This window comes from Bufo gargarizans, chromosome 4 (genome assembly GCF_014858855.1).
Source record: "Bufo gargarizans isolate SCDJY-AF-19 chromosome 4, ASM1485885v1, whole genome shotgun sequence".
Lineage (NCBI taxonomy): Eukaryota > Metazoa > Chordata > Amphibia > Anura > Bufonidae > Bufo > Bufo gargarizans.
Genome location: NC_058083.1, coordinates 194343040 through 194360388, shown reverse-complemented (window position 1 = coordinate 194360388; position 17349 = coordinate 194343040). Strand labels below are relative to the sequence as shown.

The window sequence follows — 17349 nt, the reverse complement described above, 5'->3', positions numbered from 1 at the left end:
AGGTGGAGGAGCTAGGGTGCACAGAGGGGCTTGAGCCCACCATCGGTGCACATACCTGCTCATTTGCATAATAATTAAAAGTACATTTCTTCAGAATAAAGCAAGGGATAGATACGAGAACGGTATTATTACATTTAGCTGAGCTAGCCCTACAAGACAGTGTGCCAGGTTCACCAGAATTCCCTGGTGACAGACTCCCTTATATTTAAAAGGAGTCTGTCACCAGGGAATTTTTAGTCAGAATTTGAAGGCGAGGATAAAAGTTTCCTGAGAATGTCATTACGATCTCAGTCTTTACTTACAGATGAAGAGAAAACTCCAAAGTTCTGGAATGATAAAATGGCTTCTGAGATTAAGAAAGCTGAAAAATTGAAACCAGTTAACCACAGGGCCAGGAATTTAATTCTCTTCCTGGGAGATGGTAAGATTACTATGTGACTTGATTAAACATTGACTCTTTCCTTTTAGAGGACCCTGAGATTTTCCATTTTTGCATTTTCGTTTTTCACTCCCCGCCTTCCCATAGCCCTAACTTTTTTTTTTTCCGTTCACATAGCCTTATGAGGGCTTATGAGTTGTATTTTCTATTGGAGCCATTTATGGTTGCATACCATGTAGTGGGAAGAGGAAAACATTTCTAATGGGGTAGAATTGAGAAAAATGCAATTCTGACAGGTTTTTATAAAACAAAATTACATCTTACACTATGCGGTAAAATTGACCTGCTATCTTCATTCTCCAGGTCAGTACGGTTACGTTCCATGCTTCCGTTCCACATCTCCGGATTTGTGGACCCATTCAAGTGAATAGGTCCGCATCCGTGATGCGGAATGCACGCGGCCGGGGTCCCGTGTATTACGGACCCGCTGTATGCAAGCCGCAATACGGCCATGGGGGGGCACATGGTCGTGCGCAAGAGGCCCGATATTGTTATATTTTAAGGCCGAATGCACACGGCCGTTCTTCACGGCCGTGAGTGGTCCGTGGAACCGCGGCCTGGATTCCTGCTGAGAGCAGGAGCACACAGCGTCATTGGTTGCTATGGCGCCGTGTGCTCCCTGCTGCCACCATAATACGGTAATACACTGGTATGATCTATACCAGTGCATTACTGTACTGTGGCGGCAGCAGGGAGCGCACGGCGTCATAGCAACCAATGACGCCGTGCGCTCCTGCTCTCAGCAGGAATCCAGGCCGTGGTTCCACGGACCGCTCACGGCCATGAAAAACGGCCGTGTGCATTCGGCCTAATTGTATGGGCAATTTCACACACGGTTATGCCCATGATGTTTTTTTTTTATTGGTTAAGAATTTTTATTTTAAGGAAAAGGGGGGCGATTTAAACTTTAATATATATATATAAATATATATATATATATATATATATATATATATTATATTTATAAAAACTTTTTTTAAACTTTTTTTTAACCCCTCAAGGACTCAGCCCTATTTCACCTTAAGGACCAGGCAATTTTTTGCAAATCTGAGCAGTGTCACTTTAAGTGCTGATAACTTTAAAACGCTTTGACTTATCCAGGCCATTCTGAGATTGTTTTTTCGTCACATATTGTACTTCATGACACTGGTAAAATGAAGTAAAAAAAAATTATCTTTTTTATTTATAAAAAATACCAAATTTACACAATTTTTTTTAAAAATTGCAAATTTCCAAGTTTCAACTTCTCTACTTCTATAATACATAGTAATACCTCCAAAAATAGTTATTACTTTACATTCCCCATATGTCTACTTCATGTTTTGATCATAATTTATTTTTTGGGGATGTTACAAGGCTTAGAAGTTCAGAAGCAAATCTAGAAATTTTTCAGAAATTTTCAAAAACCCAATTTTTAGGGACCAGTTTGGGTCTGAAGTCACTTTGTGAGGCTTACATAATAGAAACCATCCATAAATGACCCCATCTAAGAAACTACACCCCTCAAGGTATTCAAAACAGATTTTGCAAACGTAGTTAATCCCTTTAGGTGTTCCACAAGAGTTATTGGCAAATGGAGATGAAATTTCTGAATTTACATTTTTTGGCAAATTTTAAATTTTTATAATTTTTTCCCGATTACAAAGCAAGGGTTAACAGCCAAACCAAACTCAATATTTATGGCCCTGATTCTGTAGTTTACAGAAACACCTCATATGTGGTCGTAAACTGCTGTATGGGCACACGGCAGGGCGCAGAAGGAAAGGAATGCCATACGGTTTTTGGAAGGCAGATTTTGCTGGACTGTTTTTTTTGACACCATGTCCCATTTGAAGCCCCCCTAATGCACCCCTAGAGTAGAAACTCCAAAAAAGTGGCCCCATTTTAGAAACTACGGGATAGGGTGGCAGTATTGTTGGTACTAGTTTAGGGTACATATGATTTTTGGTTGCTCTATATTACACTTTTTGTGAGGCAAGATAACAAGAAATGGCTGTTTTGGCACCGTTTTTATTTTTGTTAGATCATGTGATATTTTGACAAGTTAGATCATGTGATATTTTTATAGACCAGGTTGTCACGGATGCGGCGATACGTAATATGTATACTTTTTTATTATTTATGTAAGTTTTACACAATAATTTCATTTTTGAAGCAAAAAAAAATCATGTTTTTTAGTGTTTCCATAGTCTGAGAGCCATTATTTTTTCAGTTTTTGGGTGATTACCTTGGGTAGGTTATCATTTTTGCAGGATGAGATGACGGTTTTATTGGCACTATTTTGGGGTGCGTGTGACTTTTTGATCGCTTGCTATTACACTTTTTGTGATGTAAGGTGAAAAAAAATGGTTTATTTAGCACAGTTTTTATTTTTTATTTTTTACGGTGTTCATCTGAGAGGTTAGGTCATGTGATATTTTTATAGAGCCGGTCGATACGAACGCGGCGATACCAAATATGTATACTTTTTTTTATTTATGTAAGTTTTACACAATAACAGCTTTTTTCAAACAAAAAAAAGTTTTAGTGTCTCCATATTCTGAGCCATAGTTTTTTAATTTTTTGCGGGATGAGGTGATGGTTAGATTGGTACTATTTTGGTGGGCAAACGCCTTTTTGATCGCTTGCTGTTGTACTTTTTGTGATGTAAGGTGACAAAATCATTTTTTTTATTTAGCACAGTTTTTTTTTTTTTTATGGTGTTCATCTGATGGGGTTAGGTCATGTGATATGTTTATAGATCCGGTTGATACGGACGTGGCGATACCTAATATGTATACTTCCCCCCTATTTTTGACAAATTTTTTTTTACTTTATTTGGGGAAAATGACATTTTTGTTTATTTTTACTTGAAACTTTAAATTTTTTGGGGGGGCAAACTTTATTTTTCACTTTATTTTTTGTCCCACTTTGGGACTTGAACTTTTGGGGGTATATTCCTTTAAAATGCATTCCAATACTTCTGTATTGGAATGCATTGGCTGTATGAGTATTACTCATACAGCTTCCGGGGCATGTGAAAATGCAGAATATAGAACATGCTGCATTTTTCACGCAACACAGAACTAATGCGTGAAAAAAATGCTCATGTACGCAGACCCATTGAAATTAATGGGTCAGGATTCAGTGCGGGTGCTATGCATTCACGTCACGCATTGCACCCGCGTGGAAAACTCACTCATGTGAAAGGGGCCTTCATTTTCAACAGTGCTGCCACCTAGCTGCCTGTATTGGTATATTCATATAATAGACTCTGAAGCCTGCTTGAGGCTTCTGTCTATTAGATCAATGTAACAGGTTCTGCAATCTCAGCCGGGGAATGCTGTTACCGGAGCAGAAGCACGCGGTTTCCGCTTCTGGACTGCTCTGATGCCGTGGTCACATTTGACCACGGCATCTGAAAGGGAAAATGTATGCGATCAGTCTTATGGCTGATCGCATACATGTGCCGCAGGTGTCTGCTATTTAAAATTGCACCATGTTTAGAGACTGGACTTCTGAAGGGTGTAAGGGATCATCTCTTATCTGGGGGTCATTCTCACAGACTTCGCCACGGACACCAGGTTGAAGTCCAAACGATGCTTTTATTTTTAAGCACATCAACACAAAAACAGCAACCAAAACATAAATCCTCAGCCGTCTGGCCATTGACTAAACTGTTTTTTTCCCCCTCTCTATCGGGATCTGGGTCTACCACCCAGGTCCCCAAAACACATGACAGTGCTTACCCCCACAAAGAGGGTGACGGCTCCCACAGGCCTTGACACAGCCCGCTCCTTTCCAGACTGGGAGAGCCCGATTGAGGAGCTAAGCCCAGATTTATTCGAGCTCCTCAGCTGGCTGCTAATTAACCTCATTACCAGCCTAGCTGCTGCAGACAATGGGAAACCCCTATTTTCCCAGGCTTTCTTGTTCTCACCCAGCTTGCTCTGGGTGAGATACACCACTTGAATGGCCTTCCTATGGCCTTCTGGCAGCTCACGGGACGAGCTTGATAATGATATCAAGAAATGTGGCAAGTGTAATATACTACAGTGCTTGGCTATTTCTGTCGATCCTATAGAGAGTGAATGGAGCAGTCGCAGTCCGACCCCGATTAATCAGATATTTATCCCCTCTCCTGGGAACAGGATATTTACGTTTGTATTGTGGGAAAACCCCTTTAATAGGAGATAATTCCCCTATGGCATTCGTATATACTAATTAACCCCTTGCTGACATCAGTATTATTTAGTTTGTTATTAATTAAACTTGATATGTTATTATTTAAATTTAAATAGAAATCAAAAACCATTAGGAACATACCATATTATTGTGTCATATTTCTCTCTGAACAGGCATGGGGATTCCCACAGTTACAGCAACACGAATATTAAGTGGTCAGCTTGAAGGGAAGCTGGGGGAAGAGAATGAACTGACAATGGATACTTTTCCTTACGTCGGCTTATCCAAGGTTTTCTAGTGCCAATGTTTCTTTTATGTTAATTTTAAATTATATTATTATCACCTGAAATCATTTTATATACACATCATGTAGATAATTACATTTAGTTGGTAAATTTAAGTGAAACCATTGTCGCTAGTATAAATTTAGTTAAAGGCCTCTTGCACACGACCGTGTGTCCTCCATGGTCGTATTGGGGCCCGCATACGGCAGGTCTACATACAATACACGGGACACTGGCCGCGTGCAATCTTCATTAAGGATGTAGACCCATTCACTTTAATGGGTCCACAAATCCGAAGATGTGGTGCGGAACAGAACGGAACAGAACCACTATGGAGTTCTCTTGTGGCGTTCCATTCAGTGCTTCCGTTCCGCAAAAAGATAGAACTTGTCCTATCTTTTTGCAGAACAGTTGGTGCCCGACGCCCGTGCATTGCGGACCGCAATTTGTGGCCTGCAGCACGGGCACAGGCAGCACACGTTCATGTGCAGGAGGCCAAAGGCTGTGTACAGTCGTGAGAATGACACAAATATTAGTTTTCACAAAGTTTGCTGCTGAACTGCTTTTAGATCTTTGTTTCAGTTGTTTCTGTGATGTAGTGAAATATAATTACACGCACTTCATACGTTTCAAAGGCTTTTATCGACAATTACATGACATTTATGCAAAGAGTCAGTATTTGCAGTGTTGGCCCTTCTTTTTCAGGACCTCTGCAATTCGACTGGGCATGCTCTCAATCAACTTCTGGGCCAATTCCTGACTGATAGCAACCCATTCTTTCATAATCACTTCTTGGAGTTTGTCAGAATTAGTGGGTTTTTGTTTGTCCACCCGCCTCTTTAGGATTGACCACAAGTTCTCAATAGGATTAAGATCTGGGGAGTTTCCAGGCCATGGACCCAAAATGTCAACGTTTTGGTCCCCGAGCCACTTAGTTATCACTTTTGCCTTATGGCGTGGTGCTCCATCGTGCTGGAAAATGAATTGTTCTTCACCAAACTGTTGTTGGATTGTTGGAAGAAGTTGCTGTTGGAGGGTGTTTTGGTACCATTCTTTATTCATGGCTGTGTTTTGGGGCAAAATTGTGAGTGAGCCCACTCCCTTGGATGAGAAGCAACCCCACACATAAATGGTTTCACTCAAATCGCTATTATAAAAACTTAAGCAGCAACTTTTCCAATTTCCAATATTTATGTAATTCTCAAAACTTTTGGCCACGACTGTACACTTTTAGGAGCAAATCTTTTTAATTAATGCATTATACAAATTTTGAGCTAAACATCATTTTTTCAATTGGTCTTTATTAACAATATGAAATCTTTTTTTTCTGTACAGAGCTGACATGCTCTACTACAAACCGGATTCCCAAAAAGTTGGGACACTAAACAAATTGTGAATAAAAACTGAATGCAATGATGTGGAGATGGCAAATGTCAATATTTTATTTGTAATAGAACGTAGATTACAGATCAAACGTTTAATCCGAGTAAATGTATCATTTTAAAGGAAAAATACGTTGATTCAAATTTTCACGGTGTCAACAAATCCCCAAAAAGTTGGGACAAGTAGCAATAAGAGGCTGGAAAAAGTAAATTTGAGCATAACGAAGAGCTGGAAGACCAATTAACACTAATTAGGTCAATTGGCAACATGATTGGGTATAAAAAGAGCTTCTCAGAGTGGCAGTGTCTCTCAGAAGCCAAGATGGGTAGAGGATCACCAATTCCCACAATGTTGCGCAGAAAGATAGTGGAGCAATATCATCATCAACTGTGCATAAGAACAATCTCTGTGCGTAAGGGTCAAGGCCGTAAAACCATACTGGATGCCCGTGATCTCCGGGCCCTTAAACAACACTGCGCCACAAACAGGAATGCTACTGTAAAGGAAATCACAGAATGTGCTCAGGAATACTTCCAGAAACCATTGTCAGTGAACACAATCCACCAATCACAACATCATGGCTGCGTAGGAGAAGGATCCGGGTACTGAAATGGCCAGTCTGCAGTCCAGATCTTTCACCTATAGAGAACATTTGGCGCATCATAAAGAGGAAGGTGCAACAAAGAAGGCCCAAGACGATTGAACAGTTAGAGGCCTGTATTAGACAAGAATGGGAGAGCATTCCTATTTCTAAACTTGAGAAACTGGTCTCCTCGGTCCCCAGACGTCTGTTGAGTGTTGTAAGAAGAAGGGGAGATGCCACACAGTGGTGAAAATGGCCTTGTCCCAACTTTTTGGGGATTTGTTGAGACCATGAAATTCTGATTCAACATATTTTTCCCTTAAGGCTACTTTCACACTAGCGTTCGGGCGGATCCGTTCTGAACGGATCCGCTCATAATAATGCAGACGGAGGCTCCGTTCAGAACGGATCCGTCTGCATTATTTTTAGCATAGAACAGCTAAGTGTGAAAATAGCCTCGTACGGATCCGTCCAGACTTTCAATGTAAAGTCAATGGGGGACGGATCCGCTTGAAGATTGAGCCACATTGTGGCATCTTCAAACGGATCCGTCCCCATTGACTTACATTGAAAGTCTGGACGGATCCGCACGGATCCGCACGCCTCCGCACGGCCAGGCGGACACCCGAACGCTGCAAGCAGCGTTCAGCTGTCCGCCTGTCCGTGCGGAGGGCGAGCGGAGCGGAGGCTGAACGCCGCCAGACTGATGCAGTCTGAGCGGATCCGCTCCATTCAGAATGCATCAGGGCTGGACGGCTGCGTTCGGGTCCGCTCGTGAGCTCCTTCAAACGGAGCTCACGAGCGGACCAGCGAACGCTAGTGTGAAAGCAGCCTAAAATGGTACATTTTCTCAATTTAAACTTTTGTTCCGTGATTTATGTTCTATTCTGAATAAAATATTAGAAGTTGGCACCTCCACATCATTGCATTCAGTTTTTATTCACGATTTGTATAGTGTCCCAACTTTTTTGGAATCCGGTTTGTAGCTGCCTGTGGATTTTTTGTCTTTTTCCTTCATCTGAGGAGAAGACGGACTTCTTATCTCTGCTCTCTGACATTATAAACACTCAGATGTGGAATGTGTTTATGACCTCTCATAGTTTAGAAATTAGGGTAATTAGATGACAATGAAAGTGAAAGTACCAGTCACACAATTAGGTCTCTTTCACACAACATTTTTTTTTCAGTTTATGGGCTGTTTTTTGCATTCCGTATACGGAACTATTCATTTCAATGGTTCCGCAAAAAACACGGAATGTACTCTGTATGCATTCAGTTTCTGTATTTCAGTTTTTCCGTTGAAAGATAGAACATGTCCTATTATTGCCCGCAAATCATGTTCTGTGGCTCCATTCAAGTCAATGGGTCAGCAAAAAAAACAGAACACATACGGAAATGCATCCGTATATCTTCCGTATCCATTCCATTTTTGCGGAACAATCTATTAAAAATGTTATGCCCAGCCCAATTTTTTCTATGTAATTACTGTATACTGCATATGCCATACGAAAAACGCAAAAGAAACAGAAACCCAATGGAAATAAAAAATGAAACAACAGATCCATGAAAAACGGACTGCAAAACACTGAAAAAGCCATACGGTCGTGTGAAAGAGGCCTTAGGGTTCTTTCACACTAGCGTTTTACTTTTCCGGCATAGAGTTCTGTCCTAGGGGCTCTATACCGGAAAAGAACTGATCAGGCATATCCCCATGCATTCTGAATGGAGAGAAATCCGTTCAGGATGCATCAGGATGTCTTCAGTTCAGTCTTTTTGACTATTCAGGACGGAGATAATACCGCAGCATGCTATCTCCATCCAAAATTCTGGATCAGTTGCCGGAATGCCTTATCTGGCATTAATTTACATTGAAATGTATTAGTGCCGGATCCGACATTAAAAATACCTTTAATGCCAGATCCTTCCTTCTGGTCTGCGCATGCAGAGACCTTTAAAAATGTGAAAAAGAAACTGATCCGTTTGTCCGTATGACAAACGGACAGACGGATCCGTTTGTGCAATTCATTTGTTAGACGGATCCTCATCCGGAATCCGTCTACAAATGCTGTCCGTTTGCATGCAGACTGCCGGATCCGGCAGGCAAAATATTGACTCCAAAGGTGTACATAGCCTTTAAGCGTCTGTTACCATAATAACCATAAGAACTTTGCCTCCAGAGCAACATGAGTAGAGCAGAGTTAAACCGCATTTAGGGTGGTTTCATGCATACCTTTTTTGAAAAAAAAAAAACACAGTTTTTGTTGCAGTTTTTTATGTGCCAAAACCAGAATAAATTCTAAAGGAATGGGAACTATGAAGGAAGGACTTATACGTTCTCATCCTGATTGATCAACTCCTTGCTTTGCATAAAGAAAAAAAATGAACAAAAAGAACAGCAATGGTGTTTTTCCCCAAAAAAGTAATGTGTGAAACCACCTTTTGGCTACTTTCACACATGTAACAAAGAAATCGGACAGGCTGTTTCGGCAGAGAAAAGCTTGCTGGAGTTCTCCAGATCTAGCATAGCTTGATAGTACCACATGCCCCCTGGATCCCATTGAATAAAATGCGATGTGGTGGGATCCGGGCTCTCCCCAGCATATCAGCTTCGGCTTGACAAAAATTGCCTCATGCAATGTTTTTTGTCCGGCAGGCATGCAGAATGGACACACTGCCTGAGAAAGGACACGCCCCTGAGCTGCCTGCCTGTAAATAAATCTAGCAGAACAGGTGGAGCAATGAATGTGGAGGTCTTTGGATCTATGTGAGGCACAGAGCTGGTTCGTGTGCAGTACCTCAGTGCAGGGGGTATCTACAAACAGTATTCCTAGTGTTATGTAATGCATTGAATACTATGTTATGTATTGCACCAGTATAGTCTGTATGGATGGCAAACTCAGGGTTAATCACCCTGACTCAACCCTTGTAGGAGGCTAGATTTGGGCTGGCCCCACCCTTAATGTTTAGGGTCCATTCACACGTCCGTTAGTGTTTTGCAGATCTGCAAAACACAGACACCAGCAATGTGCGATCCACAATTTGCATGGGCGTGGTGAACGCATTGCACCCACACCGGACCCATTCACTCCAATGAGGCTATGCACATCAGCTGTGATTTTTACGCATCACTTGTGCGTTGTGTGAAAATCGCAGCAAGCTCTATATTGTGCATTTTTCACGCAACGCAGGCCCCATTGAAGTGAATGGGGCTGTGTGAAAATCGCAAGCATCCGCAACCAAGTGCGGATGTGGTGCAATTTTCACGCATGGTTGCTAGGAGATGATAGGGATGGGGACCAGATCTTTAATTTTTTCCCTTATAACATAGTTATAAGGGAAAATACTAACATTCTTAATACAAAATGCAAAGTAAATTAGGAATGGAGGAGTTAAAAAATAAAAATAAATGATTAAACTCACCTTATCCACTTGTTCGCGCAGCCCGGCTTGTCTTCTTTCTTCTTCTTTGAGGACCTGGAAGGAAAAGGACCTTTGGTGATGTCACTGTGCTCATCACAGGGTACATCACCATGGTGACGGACCATGTGATGGACCATGTGATGAGCGCAGTGACTTCACCAAAGGTCCATTTCCTCTCAGGTCCTCAAAGAAGAACAAAGAAGATAAGCCGGGCTGCGCGAACAAGTGGATAAGGTGAGTTTAATATTATTTTAATTTTTTTTAACTCCTCCATCCCTAATTTACTTAGCATTCTGTATTAAGAATGGTATTATTTTCCCTTATAACCATGTTGTGTAAAATCTACACAACCCCTAACCCAAACCCGAACTTCTGTGAAGAAGTCCGGGTTCGGGTCTGGGTACCAAACATGCCGATTTTTCTTGCACGCGTGCAAAACACACTTTGCACTCGCGCAGAAAAATTGCGCATTTTCCCGCAATGCACCTCCATCTTGTCCGGCTCTCATACGGGACACCCATGTTAAAGAGGCCTAACATTACAAGCACCCCAGCTACAATCAGACAGGAATACCAGAACCAGAGTGTGCTCCAGGGGAAGAAAGGGTGTCTCATCCTTTGACTGCACAGCCCTAGGGAGTGACAGCTTGAGGATGACCGCCGTGATTGATTGTGACAGCCAGAAACACTACCACTCCCATTCAATGCTCCAGCTCTTCACAGGTCGCTGCACTGGTTTTGGTAGAAAGAGATTGTCATGTACTATATGATGTCTGATTTTCATGTTTTATATCAATCATAGCATAACCCCTTTCAATTTACTGGCATTTGTTTCCACAGACATATAATGTAGATCGCCAGGTTCCTGACAGTGCAGGCACAGCAACAGCCTACCTATGTGGAGTGAAGGGGAACTATGGAACCATTGGATTAACTGCTGTTGCTAAAAGATCTGACTGTAGCACTCAAGCTGGTAATGAGGTTGAGTCAGTACTCAAGAAAGCAAAAGCAGCAGGTACACAGAGTGTGACAAATATCAAAGGCTTTTCTACCCAGCTTTAGACAACTTCCTTACATTTAAATCCATTCAAGAGCCATCTTAAAGGGGTAGTCCAGGATTGTACTATTGTCGGCCTATCCTCAGGATAGACCATCACTATATGATGGGTGGGGGCCTGACATCCCACACCCTCGCCAATCAGCTGTTTCAGGATAGCTATGTCACTGGAAATTGGTGCCAAAATGACACAGTTCTGTCTGCTGTGTAAGTGAACGCGAACATTGAAGTGAACGCGAACAATGCTGCAGTAACCAGCTTCATACACTACACAATGGATGTGTAATTCTGGTGCTGCTGACTTCCACAGCTGGAGGTATCCAGAAACAGAAGTGTTGGGTGTCAGACCCACACAAATCAGATATTGATGGCCTATCCTGAGGATAGACCATCATTAGGGCTCATGCACACAACAGTATTTTGCGTTCAGTATACTGGCCGTTTTTTTTAGTTCAGTATGCGGTACATATACTGAACCATTCATTTCAATGGTTCAGCAAAAAAAACTGAAGTGTCTCTGTGTGCATTCAGTTTCAGTATTTCCGTATCTCCGTACCTTGAAAAGATAGAACATGTCCTTTTATTGTCCGCAAATCATGGTGCTTGGCTCAGTTTTTGCGGAACCATCTATTTAAAATGTTATGCCCAGCCCAATGTTTTCTATGTAATTACTGTATATGGCATACGTAAAAACGGAACGTAAAAACGGAAAGGAAACGGAAACACAATGGAAACAAAAAATGGAACAACGAATCCATAAAAAGAGGACCGCAAAACACTGAAAAAGCCGTACGGTCGTATGCATGAGCCCTTAGTAAAATACTTGCTAACCCCTTTAAAGGGAGTCTTTCACCTAAAATGACCATTATACACCACAAACATCATGATATCCATTACATTCCCCATATTATAATCTTACCTTTCATTTTGCTGTCCGTCGCCTATTCTCTCTTAAAAACGCTTTTATATGCTAATTAGGTTCTGAAGGTGCCATGGGGCGGCGTTTATGCGGCCAGTGCCCAGGCTCCACGGCGCTGTTCAAATCAAACCCCTCCCCTTTCACCCCTCTGGCCCGCCCTCGGTTCTTCAGATACCATCCTCCAGTCAATGACAAATCCGGCGCCTGCGCCTGCGCACTCCCTTACCCACTAGGGCAGAGGCAGCAGAGCGTTTAATCCACATGCGCCGGCCCGTACATCCCGATCTAGCCGGCGGAAGTAAACTGCCAAAATATCGGGATGTACGGGCCAGCGCATGCGCATTAAACGCTCTGCTGCCTCTGCCCTAGTGGGTAATGGAGTGCGCAGGCGCCGGATTTGTCATTGACTGGAGGATGGTATCTGAAGAACCGAGGGCGGGCCAGAGGGGTGAAAGGGGAGGGGTTTGATTTGAACAGCGCCGTGGAGCCTGGGCACCGGCCGCATAAACGCCGCCCCATTATAATATGGGGAATGTAATGGATATCATGATGTTTGTGGTGTTTTAGGTGAAAGACTCTCTTTAAGCTTCTCCCTGACTTGTACAGGAATGGCCATAAAACATCACAGAAATGACCACTTTAGTGCACATTTTCATAATATTCAGCTCTTAAAAACACGTACATTGAATAGCGTCTGTTTACAAAGGCCATGTGAACGATGGATGTGATGTCACAGGAGAAGAAGAGGCTTCTACAAACTGACGGGCATGCTGGTAGTCGGAAACCCTCCGATCAGAAGTCGATGGAAAGCCCCTTTAAAGGGAACTTGTCACCTGGATTTTGGGTATAGAGCTGAGGACATGGGTTGCTAGATGGCCGCTAGCACATCCGCAATACCCAGTCCCCATAGCTCTGTGTGCTTTTATTGTGTAAAAAAAAAATGATTTGATACATATGCAAATTAACATAAAAGAGTCATATCTTACTTGTGTGACCAGAGAAGAGTCATATTTTTCAAGCTCTGACTCATCTCAGGTTCATTTGCATATGTATCAAATCGGTTTTTATACACACGGAAAGCACACAGAGCTATGGGGACTGGGTATTGCGGATGTGCTAGCGGCCATCTAGCAGCCCATGTCCTCAGCTCTATACACAAAATCCTGGTGACAGGTTCCCTTTAAGTTACAATAAATAACAAGCATTGATTGTCAACATATTGTTCTGCATTTAACAGGGAAGTCTGTGGGTATTGTAACTACAACACGGATCCAACATGCCTCTCCTTCTGGAAATTATGCTCACATCGCTGATCGGGACTGGTATTCTGATGCCAACATGCCTCAGAATGCGCTGGATTTAGGGTGCTCCGATATTGCTCTTCAGTTGATTTCTAATGTTGACATAGATGTAAGTAAAGGAAGACACATTTAAAGTGGGGAGGGCTCAGGTGAAAATGCAAATGATTTCAAATGAGCACTGTTAATAATAATTAAAGTGTCCCATGTGTTAGAATACCTGCGGTACTATATTATTATCTGACCAAGTGCTGAGCAAGAACTAGGCTTTCCTTCACTTGGGGCAATAGTTCAGTTCACTGCCTCACCATGGTTGTAAAATCCAGGCCCAGGCTAAATGGCTTGCTGGCATCCTCTTCCAAACAGCACCCACAACTGCTCTCTGAGCTGGTGCAATTTGGTCATTGACCTCTTCATAGCCATATGAGGGCTTGTTTTTTGGGGAGCAAAAAAATCTGCAAATTGTTTGCGTTTTTACCATAAGTGATGCTACTTTCAATTTTTTTTTTTTTTACTTGTCTAAAAATGTGTGTTGTGTTATTGCAGTGTCCCAGGGGGTCAGTAGTGTATGCTGGGCTTTGTAGTGCAGATTGACTCACTAACCTGGGATCCACTGTCGTCTTCAATTGGGGCAAATACTGGAACAGGCAGGTATTTAAAAGTTCGTGACGCCAGTGTCAATTAAACAGTGACACGCCGTGTATGGTATTGTAGAAGAATGAAGCAAGCATAGGATAGCCAACAAAAACTGGAACTTTACTGAATATCAGTGAGTATAATACATGGACGCAGTTGGAAGCGCAGTTCCATGAAAGACAGTTGGTTACTATTGGAATACAGCTGGTTCTTGGAAGTACAGAATGGCCGGTCTTAGCAATGTATTATACAGAGTGTTGATTACAGGAGATGCAGTACAGGCGGCTTGCACACTATTCCTGACTGGTCCTGAGACATGTGACTTTCTCTCCAAGGTCTAATGCCCTTTATCTGGCGTACCCTTGAAGCTGTCCTTATCTAGTACCTCCTCTGTTATCTTGAGTACCTCTTGCTTTATCTGATCGGCCTCTGTGGTATTCTGTGTCTTGGATGGTGGCTTGCTTATGCTGTTTCAGCTAAACGGATGATGACTCAGGAGGGGAACCTTTTCCTTGGATCCGGAACCCGGTTACAGGGCCTTTACTACCCTCTCCTAGTCGGCAGGCTTCAGGCCTGCTCTGCTCTCACAGGCCCATAGCCTGGCCTTCACTCAGACACAGGATCATTTCTGACCTCTGCTCCCACTGTCTGAACCCTGCTACTACTTCCTGACTGGGCCTTATATAACCTAGGGTTCCCTAGCTCCCTCTAGTGACTCAGAGCTGGAATGACACCCTAGCCGGCCTGCACATGCACCTTTCACAGTAACAGGAAGTACATAGCATTACAGTTAACAAGATGTTTCATACCAACCTCCCCATAAATACAGGGGGAACGACAGTACCCAAGTGACCCTTCTGTAGTGACGGGGTATTACTCTCCCGTACACTACATACCCCGCTGCTTTAAGCTGAGTACGACCTCGTACTCCATCAGGGCCCGCCCAACTGGAATCATTACCTGAAATAGAGGAAGACACATGCATGCATACATATATGTCAATTACACTCATATCAGACCCAATTGGCAAAGGTGAAGTCTGGTGACAAGGGGCGTCATTCTCTTCTTCTCAGGATAGTGAGTGGAACGGGGGCGCTGACCTGGCACAGCGGATGTTTAAAAACCAGGATAGTCCATGACAATAAATAAGTCCATAATAAAATTAACCTCTCAGAGGCTTGCACATAGGAAGTCCATCTCTGGGCACATAGACGTGAATAAAAAACCGGTTACTAAATACAGTCAGCAGCACATATATAAAATGACAATACAGGACTCTGACAATACCAGGGCCATGTTATCCTGGCAAGTCCTGCTTACCCTTTAAAATAGTGCTGACATAAAAATGTCTTTTCAACCTGAAATGGGGGTAAAAAGGGAAAATTTGTGCAAAAACCTCAAGGCACAACTGGGATATTAGCAGCAGACCGGATGTCCCAAACATAACAAGGGCAGCTGGAAGCAGTGGTATACAGTGGCACCATTATTCAGTTAGAATGCCACCGGCCGTGTGTAACTGGCAGCAAGCTTGACCAGCTCTGCCAACCGGAGGGACAAAACGGCCATTAGGGAGACGGACATGAGGAAAAGCGTACTCACAGGCGAGTGTCATATTCTTCCTCTGATGAAGAGTCAATGTACGGAACTTGCAGCAACTGTTCTGGCAAGGCCGGCCACATCTGGAAACCATCTCCTCTGACAATCTTTAGAGGGGGAGGCTTGTCCTTCATTGCCTCCATTTCGGCATCCGTCCTAGGAAACGGGAACCACCGCACGCCTCCTGCGCACCCGAGGTCCGCCACCCAAAACACTCTCTTGCGTAGGGCCTCTAGGTCAGCTTTGGTGCAGGTCGTCGGAGCTACCGGAGGTCCGGTGACAGTGGCCTCTGGGGTAACGGTGGCAGCTGCTGTTTGACGTCGGGCCTCTGCACATTCTTCCGCCCGCCGGCAGCTGTCCTGCCGCTCTTTCTCCTCCTCTCGCCTCACCGCATCCGGAGGGGGATCTCGTTCCTCCAGCCCCTGCAGCACGATGGGCTCCCAGAAGACATCGGGACTTAAGTAAACCTGGCTATGCAGGTGGGTGGTTCGGGCCGATTCCACTTTCACTCTCTCTGTCTCACCCGGATCTGTCCCCTCTTTCTCTGGGTCCCAGGTCTCAGCCGGCGCCTTCGGGCGAGTGACTGCGGTAGCGTAGGGGCCCCGTAAACTTTCGGCGGGGGTATACTCCACGATCTCTCCCATGGTCAAATTATGGAGATGCTCCGGGAGGTAGTGCCGCTTCACCGACCGCCGGTTCACATAAAAGTCCCGGCCAGTTCCCAACTCCTGGATGAACCCGTATCCTTTTTCTTTGTCAAAGGACACCACGATCCCGCGGCGCCTTTCTAGCTGGGGCTTACCCGGAAAGGAGTCTCCTTGGATGGACTTGGCCATTTCCTCGAACCGCTTTTTCCGGCTGGTGTTCTTCTTAGCCACCGCGGCTTTCAATTCGGCCATGATAGTCGGCCATTCTGCGTGCCGGCGACGGATCGGTGGGGACTGAGGACGGGTGATACTCAAGTCCATGGCCTGGGCCCAGGGGGTGGCCGTCCAGGCTAGAGGGTCCCATGGCCCCAACTCGGGAAAGTCCGGTGGAGTGGCGCCCCACTCACACGTGGTCTCGACTTCCAGCTCCGCAGCGCACACCATCTCTCCTCTCACTGGGTGCAGAGTCGACACTGACCCCTCCCACACACTGGGCCGGTCTATCTCCATCTGAGGCCCGCCTCCTAGGCGTAACTCTTCAGGGTAGTCAGTCGCGTCGTCACTCCTCAAGGTGGGTGGCGCTCCAGGGCAATCGTCTCCTCCTTCTTCTTGGAAGGTTTGAGCGCCAAATATTCGCGCCTCTGCACATCCTGATGGCGCAGTAAAAAGCCTCATGGCGTCGGCGGCCATTTTAGATGTCCTGATGCTGCAATTCAATGACAGCAAGCAGGTTGATGAAAAGTCCAATAAAACACAGTCCACAAATGCGATTTTCTCTCTGGGGGTAGCGCAACACAGTACAGCATCTCTGATTCCTCCCAGGCACAATTGTAATCCACAGATTTTAGAAATAAAGGTTACAGTCTTCGCAATACGGTGGTGGAATAGTTAAAGCACACAGTTCACACTTCTCTGCACTGTAGA

General features: G+C 44.0%; 1 protein-coding gene across 1 annotated transcript in view; it reads left to right on the top strand.

Annotated features, from left to right (window-relative positions):
• The first annotated feature begins 273 nt into the window (after positions 1-273).
• Positions 274-17349, top strand: part of ALPI (alkaline phosphatase, intestinal) — a 53485-nt gene continuing 36409 nt past the window's right edge. Inside the window, exons 1-4 of the mRNA XM_044291076.1 lie at positions 274-421; positions 4777-4892; positions 11113-11287; positions 13486-13658. Of these exons, the coding sequence (XP_044147011.1) occupies positions 274-421; positions 4777-4892; positions 11113-11287; positions 13486-13658 (612 nt within the window). The remainder of the gene's footprint in view (positions 422-4776; positions 4893-11112; positions 11288-13485; positions 13659-17349) is intronic.